At 57.1% G+C, this 13860-nt stretch overlaps 1 protein-coding gene across 2 annotated transcripts; it reads right to left on the reverse strand.

Annotated features, from left to right (window-relative positions):
* Positions 1-4871: 4871 nt before the first annotated feature.
* On the reverse strand, positions 4872-12644 carry CPLANE2 (ciliogenesis and planar polarity effector complex subunit 2). Of its 2 annotated transcripts, none has more exons than XM_067721609.1 (6): positions 11720-12644; positions 11216-11338; positions 10820-10890; positions 9753-9905; positions 8589-8725; positions 4872-8349 (listed from the first exon to the last, which is right to left on the reverse strand). In XM_067721609.1, exons 2-6 carry the CDS (start codon positions 11325-11327, stop codon positions 8100-8102), a joined length of 723 nt encoding a protein of 240 aa, XP_067577710.1. In that variant the 5' UTR covers positions 11328-11338; positions 11720-12644; the 3' UTR covers positions 4872-8099. The 2 variants fall into 2 exon arrangements, with proteins under 2 accessions (XP_067577710.1, XP_067577705.1); XM_067721604.1 differs by lacking the exon at positions 10820-10890 and adding an exon at positions 9025-9149 and having other exon boundaries at positions 11720-12347.
* Between the last annotated feature and the right edge of the window lie 1216 nt (positions 12645-13860).

The raw sequence follows: 13860 nt of genomic DNA on the forward strand, positions 1-13860 counted from the left end.
AAATGCCTCTAGTATTTAACTTCACCAAACCTCATATCATCCTGATGTCAGGGGAGGGTGGGAAAGTGACCCAGGAAAATTGTAGGGAAGAGTCAGATCTGGATCCTGGGATGCTGGACTCCAGAGTCCGAGCTGTTCCCAGCATGCCTTATGGCCTCTGAGAACTGCAGGAAGCAGAGTTCTGGGCCTGGAGGGCTGAGCTGGGCGTCACCTCCTCTTCCTGGAAGTCACTGCAGTCCCAGTGGTGGGCCAAGGTGGTACTCTTGTGCTTCCAGTGCTCCAGGAAGGCCGTGGCCCAGAAGCGCATGAAGATGCTAAAGAACACAGTTCCCAGATGGTCAAAGAGACGGCCCATCTGCAGAGGAGGGGGAGAGGGCGCACCGCCCTCCCAGCAGCTAGGCCCAAGGTGCTGGGTCCCAAACACCTACCCATTCCCTTGCTCTCTTCCCTGGCTCACCTTGGCCATGGGGCAGATCTCAGAAGTATTCCATGTGGCACAAGTATCACAGAGTGAGCACACGAGGAAGGAACTCCTGCTCGCACAGATCTCCTCCCTATGAGCAAAGGGTACCCCATCCCGGGAGGGTCTATCCTCAACCAGCCAGCTGACCCAGCCCATGCAGCTCATCCCCCCAGCACTCCCAGTCATCACGCTGGTACATTTGTGCCCATGGTAACTAGGCCAGAGGTAAAGACCAGGGTACCCACAAAAGCAGCACCCAGGCTGTGTAGGTGACAGAATGTGGGGGGACGGAATGCTCATGAGCCTCCATCTCTGTACTCAACCCCAGCTCCCAGCCCTCACCCCCAACACCAGATGCACCAACCAAAGTAGATAGCTGCCTTGTCCCCAAAGTCCTCCTGTATGTGGTGCAGGGGCTGGTACTTTTGCCAGCACCCCCAGCAGGCCCAGTATGAATACAGCAATTGTGGAGGGTTGAGGTCTGCACCAGGCACCTGGTACCCGGGCAGATCACAGGGGCCCTAGGGAGAGGAAAGGCGGGAGGGCTGCAGGGAAGTCCCAGAATTTTCTCCTGATGCCCCTGCAGTGGAAGAAAGCTGGGTTTGTGTCATCTCTACCTCACGCAGTGGGAAGGCTGCAGTGTAGACTCCCTCGGTCAGCAGACGGGCCATGACCATCTTTGCACGTTTCTCTTTCCCATAGATTGTTCGGGCCAGGATCTCTGCCACCTGCCAGAAAGAATTCTGGCATCAACCCCGCCCCCGTAAGGTCCCAGCTGGACTCTCCCCAGGCAGTTGTCTCACCACTTGGTGCCTGTGGGTGCTGGAGAAGTAGGAGCCATGGGAAGCCCTGCCCAGGAATCTGTGAGCAGAGCAGGGGTCAGAAGCTGAACCCTCCGCCGAATGCGAGACCTAACACGATGGGAGGGCAGTCTCTAGGCTGGGGACACAGGGATAAAACGTGCCATCTGGACTTCCCTGGTGGCACAGTGGTTAAGAATCCACCTGCCAAATGCATGGGACACAGGTTGGATCCCTGGACGGGGAAGATCCCACGTGCCATGGAGCGACTAAGCCCGTGCGCCACAACTACTCAGCCTGCGCTCTAGAGCCCGCGAGTCACATCTACTGAGCCCGCGAGCCACAACTACTGAAGCCCGCGCGCCTAGAGCCCGTGCTCCGCAACAAAAGAAGCCACCGCAACGAGAAGCCCGCGCACCGCAACGGAGAGTAACCCCCGCTGGCGGCTGCTAGAGAAAGCCCGCGTGCAGCAACGAAGACCCAACGCAGCCAAAAATAAATAAGTAAAATAAATTTATTAAAAAAAAATGTGCCAGCTGCTAAAACCAGAGAGCCCTTCTCCCCACAAAGCTCAGCCTGGGCTGGGTGTTTTGCAGCCAGGCGAGCATCTGAGGGGCATTGAACGGGTGGGAATCAGGGACGGGGAGCCGCTCGGGCACGGCCTGAACCCCAGGCTGCGGAAAGGACAAGCCTGAGACCTAAAGTGAGTTAAGCAGGAGTTGCCTCACTGGCAAAGCAAGGAGGAGCAATGGAGCCTCGATTTGGCTAAGCCTGCGGCTGGCGCCCCTCCCCTCTGCGGGAGGCCCCGCCCACCCGAGACAAGTCCAGCTTGGAGCGGCGGATAGTCCAGTGGCTTATTGGGCACGTGTTGCTGCAGAGGTTGCAGCAGGCGAAGGCGCCGCAGTAGCTCCCCCCACCCCCCGTCCGAGTCCGGGTTACGTCGGGCCTGCAGGACTAGGGCAGGGTCACCGGTACCTGGGAAGACTCCGCCCCCGGGCTGACCTCGCCCCGGCTCGTCCCTCCCACCTACAGCGGCACACGCTGGCTCAGTTCGTCTGCCAGCAGCTCCCAGGGCGCACAGCTTGGCGAAGTACACGGCGAGGGCGCGGCGCTTGGCGAGACACTACTCCTTGGGGGGCCGGGGTCTCCGGATGGGCCAGAGCCCGGAGCCCCACCTCTCATGATCCCGCCTGGGAGTGACAGTTCCCGTTCTGCGCGCGCGGGCCCTTGGCCACCTTCAAAAGCGCTTTGATTTGCGTTTCCTCGTTTGAAATTCAAACGAGGGGAGAACTAGCACCCTCATTTTACAAACGTGGAGACAGACGCAGACGCTGAGTAGGCCGGAGTCATAGAGTAGTGGCTGCTGGTTCCCATTTACTGAGCACCTCCAATGAGCAGGCCGTGGGCTGAGCGCTTTGCACGCTCGCCAGTTTAATCATCACAGCCCCTCTATGGGCTGACGCTACGGTAAAGCCCATTTTACAGATGAGGTACTGAAGTCGCTTGCGCAGGTCACAAGGCTCGTTAGGGAAGCCCGCGCTCGGCCTCGGGGACTGAGCCCCCGCAGCCCGACCGCGCCGCGCTCACCTCCTCCAGGAGCAGCCCGGCCGCGCTCAGGTTCCTCTGGAACTTATCGCGCCAGCTCCGCTTGCAGGAGTCGCTGTCACCACGCCCGCCGCGGGGATCGCAGCTTCTCCTCCCTCACGAGCAGGAAGTCTGTCCCATCGCGGGGGCAGAAGGGCAGTTAGGAACGGTCTGCCCCACCCTACCCCACTTCCACCCTGGGTGGGGAGTTGGGGGCTGGGTTTATCAGTCCCACTAAGGCCCAAATTAAAGGAAATAGTTCGTGGGACTTCCCTAGCGGTCAGTGGTTAAGACTCCGCGCTCCCAATGAGGGGGCGCGGGTTCGATAGCGCGTGTCGCAACTAAAGATCCCGCAGGAGACAACGAAGGTCCGCGTGTCACAACTAAGACCCGGCACAGCCAAATAAATAAATTTAAAAAAAAAGAGGAAAGTTCGCGCCACAGCAAGAGCGACTGGGCTTAGCTCAAAGGAGGAACTGCCCATTGCAAGAAAAGGACCAGAGATGCCACGGGATTCCTCGCGGAGGTAAGACCTCTCTTTCCTCCCTGTAAGAGAGGGACGGCGGGTGGGCTACTCCGGCTGCCAGAGTGAAGCGGTGAAGTGGGGGTAAGAGTCCTGTCTGGCCCCAGTCTCACCGATTTCGGTTTTCCAGTCGCGGAATATGTTGCCTCCGGAGTCTGGGACACAAATGCTGCAGCGGGACGCGCAGAGACGGTCGTCCTCCGGTCCTTGTCCTCGGCACCATCGCCGTCCTGGGCGCAACAGGACCGGAGTGCGGGTGAGAGGACCCCGGCGCAGGTGCAGGTGCCAGGAACTTCTCCACCAGCCCAGCTGGGCCGCCCCTCCTTCCGCCCACCCGCCCGCCCACCGCTGGCTAAATATAAAGCGCAACAGTGGAGGCGCTGTCGGCGCGATCTGCGACCCTTCTCCCTCTTCTCCACTCGCTCTCAGCCCCAGAAACACCACCACTACCATAAGTAACAACAGCGACAAAGACAGTAGCCAACGTTTGCCTGGCCCAGTGCTAAATATTTTACACGCATTTACTTGTTACAACTCAGAAGAAGTGAGCGGGTGCTCTTGTTCTCTCCATTTTATAGATGACACAAAGGAATTACAGTGACCAACCCAAGGTCACAGCTCTTCACCTTCCTTCTGGACCACGGCCCCAAGCCTCAGTCGGTCCCCTTTGCTCCCAGGAAACACCCCTTCTTTCTAGAATAGAATTGAACACCAACTCTCCCCACTTCACCTCGCCCCCACTGACCCAGCCTCTAGGTCTGAGGTCACAGGGAGGGAGGGGCCCCCCCACCCCCCTACTCCCAGCTTGGGCCTCTGGGGATTTGCCTCCACACAGCTCTGACTTGTCTTGGGCCCTGAGCCCCATGCCACCCTCTGGGCACGGCTCCCCCAAGTCTGTTTCATGGCACGGGGTGGAGGCCGGGGGTGGTGTCATGGCTGGCACCAGGCTGCCCTGGGAGTAAGGAGATCCAGGGCAGCACCAGGGAGTCCCACCCCCATTCCGGACTCACCCAAGGCTCTGGAGGCCTGCCCAGCAGCCTTTGCAGATCTGGCTCCTGCATCTCCTTTCTCATCCTGGGAGCAGGCAACTTGCCTGGGGTTCTCCTTGTTGTCCACAAGGCCGGGCTTGGCTGGTGGCTGGCAGCAGGCAGGAGCTTCACTTACCAGCTCACTGTGGCCTGGGAAGGATGGGGGAAGGAGAAAAAGAGGAGAGGGAGGAGGGAGCCAGGCACCAGTACCGTATTTCCCCTCCTACAGGCAGCCCCAGGCTTCTGGTTGGAAAAGCAAGACCAGATGGGATCATGTGAGGGGCTGCACCCAGAAGACACCATTGGGGGATGAGGGGAAGGGACAGTCCAGGGGAGAGGGGTACGGAAGGCTAAGGGCATCAGGGCTGCTCCATGGCTCTGCAACCTTGGAGAAACGCCTGACCCTCTCTGGCCTCAGCCTCCCTATCTTAGTCCATTGGACGGCTATAACAAAAAACCACAAACCGGGTAGCTTATGAACAACAGAAATTTATTTCTCGTGGCTCTGGAGGCCGGGAGTCCAAGATCATCATCACAGCCCAGTTCTGGAGAGGGCCCTCTTCCTTGTTCGCAGCCAGCACTTTTTCTCTGTGTCCTCAGATGGTGGAAGGGGCTAGGCAGCTCTGTGGGGTCCCTCTTATTAGAGCACTAATCCCATTCATGAGGGCTCTGTCCTCATGACCAAATCCACTCCCAAAGGCCCCTAATACCATCACACTGTGGACTAGGATTTCAGTGTATGCATCTTGGGGGGACACAACCATTTGGAGCATAGCACTCCCCCTCTGTAGGAAAGGGGCTTGGGGAGGGAAGAAGAGGGGGCTGGGATGTCCTGACAAACAGCACCAGGGCTGGGCTGCAGCACATACACACCCCCATCCCTGGAGAAGCTAGTCCCTCCTCCCTCCAGCTTCCCTCTAGAGCCCTGAAGTCTGTGGGCTCTAGGGCCCGGAGGAGCAAACATGGCTTCCCTCTTCCCAAGGATCCCCTCTAAGTCAGGGCTCACCCCTGAACCAGCCTGGGGGCACAGTCACCACCCCTTCCCTCCAGGTAGCCTCAGGGCCCACAAAGGGAGCAGCAGGGTATTTGCCTTTGAGCTGTCGTAAGGCTTAACCTAACGGTGGAATTTCTGGCACCAAAATGGGGAGAAGGCAACTCCCCGACTTCCGGTGGCCTCCGGACAGGCCACAGGATGGCCTCTGTCTCCAAGGCCCTGAGAGAGGAACTTTATCTGGAGTCTGGACCCTCTCCTGTGCAGGACCTACCACATGATTGGTGGTGTCCAGTGGAAAACTATTGAAAAATTATTAAGGATTTCAAGATGGCAACAGCAGAGCATTAAACCAGGTGTGGGCCCCCCAGTGCAGAGCCCTGTGGACTGCTCAGGTGCCAGGCCCACAAAGCCGGCCTGAGTCCGTGTGTGTGTGCGCACACACATTCTCTTCTCATTCGCTCTCCACGACCCTGCCCAGAGTCCACTCTGTGGGGACAGCCACCAGCTATTAGGAGAATTATGGCTCTGCAGCTCCCTCCTCCCTCATGCTTCCAGTTCTCTGTACTTCGGTGGAGGCCTCTAAGGGGATAGCCTATGAAATACTAAAGTGGCACTGGGCCTGGGCTCTGAGGGGCTGAGAAGGCAGCGCTGGGACGGCAGGTGGCCGGCTCCAAGTCTTAGCACCGTTGTGGTCCCCACTTCGTTCTCACTCAGGGGGAAGGGAATTGTTTACCTCCTGGTTTGGGGTGAAAGTGTGTGAGGGGTCGATTCTCCGACTGGAGCAGTGCTAACCAGTGCCAACCAGTGTCCCGCTCTGCTGTGGGGAGGATCTAGGTTACTTCTCCACAGCAGCCTCTGGCTCTTGGCTGAGCTGGTGGCCAAGAAGGATGCTGACGCTTTAAGGCCTGAGATAACTGGCTGGGATGTGGGGTAGCTGGTGCCCACTACACACACGGGTATCCATAGCTGGAAGGCCACATTCCAGCCCAGAGGCCACCTTTGCTGGGTCCTGCCTTGCTCTGCCTGGTGGGTGAGGTCTACTGGAGCTAAGACCAGAGGGAAATGGGCCAAAGCAGAGCTGAAGGCGGCGGTGGGACACTCTGCGGCGCGGGAGCAGGAGTCGGCCGGTGGGCTGTGCAGGCTGTGAGGCCTGGGTCCTGCCCAGCAACATTCCTCCTCTGGGACATGGGCTAAGCTCAGGTCTCAGCTCTGAACCTGAGTTGGGGGTAAGAAGGTGCTAAAATCAATGCTTTAGGCCCTGGAAAGGTTGACAAACCTACAGGCAGTGCACAGGGTGGACAGACTGACAAGCAGTGCCATGCAGGCCATCAGTAAGCCAGGAGCGTAAGCCAGGGAGAGCATGCAGGAGCCTCCTGTGTGTGCCAGGAGGGAGAAGCGGGGCAGCATTTTAGGGCAAGTACTGGTGTGTGTGGGCACATGATCATGCGTGTGAGTGTGGAGTGTTCAGAGCTGCTTTCTCGAGAGGGGGCTCTGAGGGTCAGCTGGCTGACCTGGGCATCCAGGGCCCTTCCAGCTGGGTCAGACTCAGGCCGGCTCTCTGCCCAGGGGTCCATCTATGGGGCTGGAGAGGGTGTCACCGGGGAGGGAAAGAAAGTATAAAGGCCGATTTTGTAGGCACCTGCCCGCAGGTGCCTACAACTCTAGCCCACATTCACTAGTGTCTGGCTGATGGGGCAAGGGCACAAGGTCACTCACCTTCCTGCTCCTGTCTTTGCTGGCCTCCTGCCAGCTCACGCCCTGACCCCCCACCTGGCCCAGTCCCTGCCCAGTGATACTTTCTGGTTCCCCCAGGCTGGCAGGGCCCCTGTCCTAAGCATAACCTGACAGCTTCATGGTCAAAAAAAGGAATTCCAGAGTGACGTGCTTGCCTCCTGGACACACAGGTGGACTACATTTCCCAACTTCCCCTGCTGCTCTGTGTGACCATGTGACTAGGTGCTGGCCAATGGAATGTGGGCAGAAATGAGGCACACTGTCCTAGGCCAAGTCCATAGAAACCTGCTGGGGGACCTTACACCTGCACTCATCCCGTCTGCTGACGGGATGTTGATGCCCCAGGACAAACTGGGAAGAAACTCATTGAAGATGTCAGAGGCTGGGTCTCTGAATCAGTGTATAGAGCAGAGCCTCCCCACCCACCTTCACTTCCACCTGAGGTGAGACATAAAAAGAAAAAAACTTCTATTAAGTTAAGCCACTGAGAGTTCAGGGTTTACCTGGTACAGCAGATGGTGTTACCTCAACTAACACGTACAGGCTCTGACTGAAGTCACCTGAGGCCCAGGGCCCAGCTGAGGCACCCCCTCTCCCCAGTCACACTCCATGGCTGCTGCAGAAGCGGGAAGGGCAGGGGGAGGCTGGGGGATGCCTGAGCCCTCAGGCCTTGCGCATACAGTTCCTCCGTTTCCAGAAACCCAGACTCCTAGGGCAGAGGGAGGAGGCCAGTGGACAGCCAGATGCCCTCAGATGGCTGCCCTACCGAGCCTTGTGCCCCACTTCACTGCCAAGAATTCCACAAGGAAAGTGCTCTGGGGCTGGGAGCCTTCTCAGGCCACCATTCTCCCCGACTAGGACCCTCTGGCCAGCCCTCGGGATGAGATCAATATTCCTGTCCCAGCCTTGGGCCCTGGGTCCTGCTCTGGGTCAACTGAGGGTGGGGAGTGCCCACTCATCATGCCACCACCCCTCAGCTGGGGGGGTCCTCTGGGGGGTTGGGGAGCAGGCCAGCTGCCACCTGGTCCTGGTGCCACAACTGCTCTGCCAGGCCGTTGAGCACATGGGCAATGTCGGCCAGCCCAGCCCGCCCATCCAGCGTGCGTCCATCTGCCAGCCGTCGTCCTGGCACACTCTTCACCCGCAGGAGGGGCAGCTCCCAGGCCTGCCGGAAGGCTGTGAGGTCACGCTCAGGCACGTCCGTGTGCATATACTGGTCAAATCTGGAGGAGGGTCAAGGAGCCTGGCCGGGCACCTCTGCTTACCACTCCATCAAACCCGGCCTTCTCCCTCCTCCCTTGCCCCCAACACCCAGGGTCTGGGGGAGGCCCTGTTGCAGCCTTTAAGATAAAGCCCATGGGGCTGGACCCCATAGCTGGGCAGAGGCAGGCTGCCTGACACCCTTGCTCCGTGGCTTGCCAAGTGTGGCCTCTGACAGTCCTAGGGGCCACCCAAAGGATACTTGGAGCCGATGACCATCCTGACCGCACCAGGGGCCTCGCCTGCTACTCGGGCCAGCTGTCCAGGGAGGTCTTCAAAGGAGGCCCGGTCAGTGAAGGAGAAGAGGAAGAGGAAAGCATCTGTTTTCTCCTGGCAAGCCTGGGGATAGAGGCTGATGAGCGGCTCACGCGGGGCTTGTAACCAGAGCCTATGGGCTGCAGGGCCCTGAGAAGTCTCAGCACCATCCGTCCTTTCACAGACCGGGAAACTGCGGCCCAGAGCAGGGAGCGGCTGCTCCCAGGGCAGAGGTCTCCCCGCCCAGGCAGCATCCTCAGTCCATTCACGCCCACTGCTGGCTCCTGCAGACCAGGCAGGCCAGGCTCAGATGCCTGTGCTCAGAAGCCCACCTCAGGCAACCAGCCCCTCCTGGACCCACCCAGGCCCACCTTCCTGCTCACCGGCAGCATGTGATCAAACTTTTTGAGCGCAGACTCCCCGCAGTCCCAGAACTCAAAGCGGAACATGACAACACGGTCGCTGGCCTGCAGTTTGGCCGGCCAAAATACCACGGTGGTCTGGATGCCTGGGGAGGCCGGGGTCAGTCACTCAGCATGGGGAAGGCAGAGGTGGAGAGGAGTAGGGGGCCCAGAAGGAACAGGAAGAGGAGATATGTCCCTACCTTAGGGGGTCCTCAGTCTGATGGGGAAGGCATAGTCCCTGACGTGGGAGAATTCTCAGTCCGATGGGGGAAACTGCCCTGCCCCAGAGGAGCCTCCAGTCTACCAGGGAGAGGCGGCCCTAGCCCTAGCCATGACAAAGTAGTTTCCTCTTGTGCACTGGGGAAGCCAAAGGTCCCGGAATACTCTCAGATATTGCAACATGATGGTCAATCAGCATCCAGTGGAAGGAAACAAGAAAGGAAGATCGGTGTTTTCTGAGCACCTACCCTGTGCCAGCTCAGTGCTAGGCATGTTACCACCACTATCGCTAGCACCAACCCCACCACAACCCCAAGGGGTTGGTACTATTATCCTTTTTGGACAAAGGAGCGAATGTAGGCTCAGAGAGGTGAAGTGACTTTCCAAGGTTGCAGAGTAAATGGTAAGGCTGGTTACAAATCCCAGCTTATGTGGTCCAGGGCAAGTCTTTTCTCCACCCCAGGGAAGGCCTCCTAGGAGGGACTCACCAGTGGTCTCGTGGTGCACCACGGGCACCTCCAGGCCAGCCAGCTTGGCCACCAGCGCTGTCTTGCCCACACCACTCTTCCCAGACACAAAGATCTTGTAGCGGGCGGTGTCAATGGCCACAGGCGGGGAAAGCACTGGTCGCTCGAGCAGCCCTGGGGCAAGGAGGGATCCAGGCGGGGTCAGGGAGTCAACGTGCACTTGCCCCGTCATACCTTGGATGTACAACCTCATCTCTCAGGGCTTCTTCAGTGCCAACCAACCATTCCCTATACAGCACTCATGACAGAGGCCTGGGATACAAGCAGCATCCCCGGAGGAGAAGCTCTGCTGGGAACACCTGTGCTCCATGAACTGGGCCACTGCCTACTCCAAATAACACCATTTTTCAAAAAAGTTTGATGCATGAGATGATTTTTATTATTTTATTTTATTTTTTGCCGCACCACACGGCTTGCGGGATCTTAGTTCCCCAACCAGGGATCAAACCCAGGACCCGGCAGTGAAAGCACTGAGTCCTAACCACTGAACAACCAGGGAATTCCCTGAGATGGTTTTTATTAATACTATCACATATCCTAGATTTCCCACAGGTAAAAGAAAGGTTTTTCCTAATTCTCTCCTCAGTGAAGAAATATCAGCAAAAGTATTCTTAATTAATATAAACTCCTTAGAACCAATACAGTGAGATATTTATGAATGTTTATTTATTTATTCTTTTTTTTTTTGATCCCATCTTGCAGCGTGTGGGATCTTAGTTCCCTGACCAGAGACTGAACCCAGGCCCACAGAAGTGAAAGCACCGAGTCCTAACCACTGGACCGCCCTGAATGTTTTTAATTTAAAGCTTGCAAAAAATAAAGTATACACTGTGATCCATCTATAGGTGTAGGACCTGAAAGTCCTAAATTGTGGGTTGCCTGTCACTCTCTGGTCTTAAGCCTTCTGCTGTTTTGTCTCTCCCGGCCAGAGCTGGACTCCTGCAGCCGATGCCAGGCCCCTCTGCTGGCCTGTCAGCTGACCTTGCCTGCGTGAGTTAGCTTCATCCTGGGGAACATGAGTGTCTTACCCTGGAGACAGCAGGATATGGAAGAGGCTTGTCTCTACTCACTAGGGGATCTTGGACAAGTCTGCAACGTGCTGTTGAGAAGGTTAAATTGGAGTCCATTGTATAAAGTGCCCAGCAGAGGGCCTGCCACCAGCTGAGGCCTCAATCAACAGCCTCTCTGGTGACAGTGGTTCCTGGCAGGGTTTTGGCTGTTTCCATGGCTCTGATGACAGAATTAACGCTAAGGAGGTTTGGGGGTGGGGACCCCAGGATAGGGCTTCTGGGGTCCCCAAGGTTGAGAAGTGCAGTGGAGAAGACCCTCACTGCCCTGCTTCTCTGCTCCACGCCCCCCACCACAGGGGACACTGTTCTCCCCAGGGAGTGGCAGGTGACAGGCTGGGGGAGGGGGGCACTTACCAAACACCCGCCGGCGGTTCTTGCGCAGGATACAGGCCAGGTACTCCTTGCCCTCGGCGCTCTCGTGCCAGTCTGGGACAATCACTGAGCCTGGGGCAGGTAGTCTGGCCATGGCTAGGCAACCTGACGGGGAGGGGAGATGGTAGAATGCTGAGAGTAGGGGATGGGAGAGGGTAACTGTTCTAAGCTGTACCCGTGAGGCCTCTTAACCTGCCCTCAGACTCTCCCCTGGAGCCCCAGCTCCCTCCTTGGAGGATGGAGCAACTATGGAGCCCCACCCTTCTCATTATTACGACTAACATTTTTGGAATCCAAGCTCCCTTTCAACATCCTGAGGTGTTACACACCCCCGTCCCCCTCTTATCACCCAAAAGGTGCAAAACCATAGTCCTTTCTCCTCCGTATTGCTCCCTGGGGGACAGCCATCCCATTATTGCCCCAGAGGGCATTTACACAGTCCCTAGCTCCCTTGTCACCTCCGGGGGGTGGGGGAGTCACACAGACCTGCTTCTCCTCTGCCTCCTGGATCCTGACTCCCAAGCCCACCCAGCCTTCACCATCAGCAGTCCCCGCGGGCGAATGGGCCCGGGTGGAGACCGCCCCTTTAAAAGCCCGCCCAGCGCTCCCGCCGCCCAGCCCGCCGAGCCAGCTTCCGCCCTGCTTGCGTCCGGCTTCGGCTCAAGCCGCCAGCCCAGGCTCCGGTGCTTGAGGCGCATGTGCGGAGGCTGTTGTCATGGAGACGCGGGGGGCGGGGTTAGGCTGCCGGGTTCCACGTAGGTCTTATGTGTGCAGCCACCCCGGCTCAGAGACACCCTGGACAGGGACTTGCCCTCTGGGCCGTGGATCCTCTTCACTTTGCTCAGTCCCAGCCCCAGTCTTTCCTACAAAACTTGATCAAATCCCCCTTCTCCAGGAGCCTTCCCTGCCTCTTTGCTCCTCAGTTTCCTCTTCCATAAAGTGGAGGTAAAATACTACTACCTCCTAGGGTTTACAACACTGCCTGGTCCATAGCAGTGCTCAATAAGTTTACTTATTATTGTTGTTACTTATTCCTGCTCGGCAGGAACTCGATATGAATTAAACACCACTGGCTTCACAGATGGGGAAAAAGCTGCTGAGAGATGTCAACGGACTTGCTCAAGGTCTTAAAGTCACTCATTTATTGATTGATTGATGTCACTCATTCAACAAATAATAACTGAGCGCCTATTGTATGCCTGGCCTGTTCCAGCTGCTGGGAATACAATGGCAACAAGAAGTCCCTGCCCTCCTGGAGCTGATGTTTCAGCACTGAGGCCATGAGCCCTTCTCCACTGTTCCAACACTGGGCATTAGGCCTGTTACCCAGTAGATGGGTGCTCAGTAAATGCCCATTAGTTGGACAGGACGCAAAGTGGGTCATTACTGACAGGTTGTCTATTACACTTTTTTTTTTTTTGGCTGCGTTGGGTCTTCGTTGCTGCACGCAGGGTTTCTCTAGTTGCGGCGAGCAGGGGCTACTCTTTGTTGCAGTGCGCAGGCTTCTCATTGCGGTGGGTTCTCTTGTTGAGGAGCACAGGCTCTAGGCACGCGCGCTCAGTAGTTGTGGCTCGTGGGCTCTAGAGCGCAGGCTCCGTAGTTGTGGCACACGGTCTCAGTTGCTCTGCGGCATGTGGGATCTTCCCGGACCAGAGCTCGAACCCATGTCCCCTGCATTGGCAGGCGGATTCTTAAGCACTCTGCCACCAGGGAAGTCCTCTATAAGTTAACTTTTATTGAAGGCCAACTAAGAGCCAGACAGTGGGGGCTTTACAGAGGTTAGCTTGTTTATTTCTATAAACAAACTTGTGGAGTAAATATTATTATCCTTCTTTTCTTTTACAGATGAGGAAACTCAGAGACAACGGGATTGTCTGAAGTCACGCCATACAGGTGGTCAGTGGGAAAACTAGGCTCAGAACCTAGGGTTCCTGGACTCTGAAGGATGTCTCTGTTCTGCCAGATGGGGTCTTGTGTTTTTAAAACTTTGACCCCAGCCACTAGGAGGGCCATTCCTAGTAAAGCTGAAAGCAGCCAGAGGGCCATGAACCCACAAATCATTGAGGTCCATTATGAGGCCCCAAGGGGGTAGAGGGGACAGGGCACTTGCCCGCAACTTGCTTGCACTGCAGCTAGGCAGAAATACAACAAATGAATAACCATTCCTACAGGATTCTGCAGCTTGAAACCATTGCCTGTACTCCCAGGTCACTCAGTTCCCCTTCCTGCAGTTCCTAGCGCATCTGCCAGAGGTGGGGTTAATCACAGCTGTGTGGAGTTCACACCGTGGACCCCGAGTGCCTCAGTCACAGGCCTCAGATCTGATTTATCTCTGGGTTTCCAGACTTCACACCCAGCCCTGTTCAGGCTTGGCTTGTGGAGGGCTCAGGGAGAGTGTGAGGAAAGGGGGCAACTCGACAGAGTGAGCTTACTAGTTAACCTGGAGGCCAGATAAGATGTGAAGTCCTCTTGGGCACAGAGAGGGAGGCTGGCGGTCAGAGGAGCTAGTGGCTGGAGGGTTGGGGGGATCAGTCTTCACTGCCCTCAGGAGCTCATGGAGAAGACACTTCAGTGAGCGTCAGCAGCCTGTTCAAAACATGGGTTCTCGGGCCCCGACCCCCAGGGAT

The sequence above is a fragment of the Pseudorca crassidens genome, chromosome 2, assembly GCF_039906515.1.
Source record: "Pseudorca crassidens isolate mPseCra1 chromosome 2, mPseCra1.hap1, whole genome shotgun sequence".
Taxonomy (NCBI): Eukaryota; Metazoa; Chordata; class Mammalia; order Artiodactyla; family Delphinidae; genus Pseudorca; species Pseudorca crassidens.

Excerpts from the sequence above, each read along its gene's own strand:
- CPLANE2 (XM_067721604.1), bottom strand. The coding sequence starts at position 11,327 with ATGGCCAGACTACCTGCCCCAGGCTCAGTGATTGTCCCAGACTGGCAC. Across the intron at positions 9,906-11,215 it reads GAACCGCCGGCGGGTGTTTG|GGCTGCTCGAGCGACCAGTG; the intron begins GTAAGTGCCCCC and ends TCCTTGCCCCAG. Across the intron at positions 9,150-9,752 it reads GGTGCACCACGAGACCACTG|GCATCCAGACCACCGTGGTA; the intron begins GTGAGTCCCTCC and ends CGGCCTCCCCAG.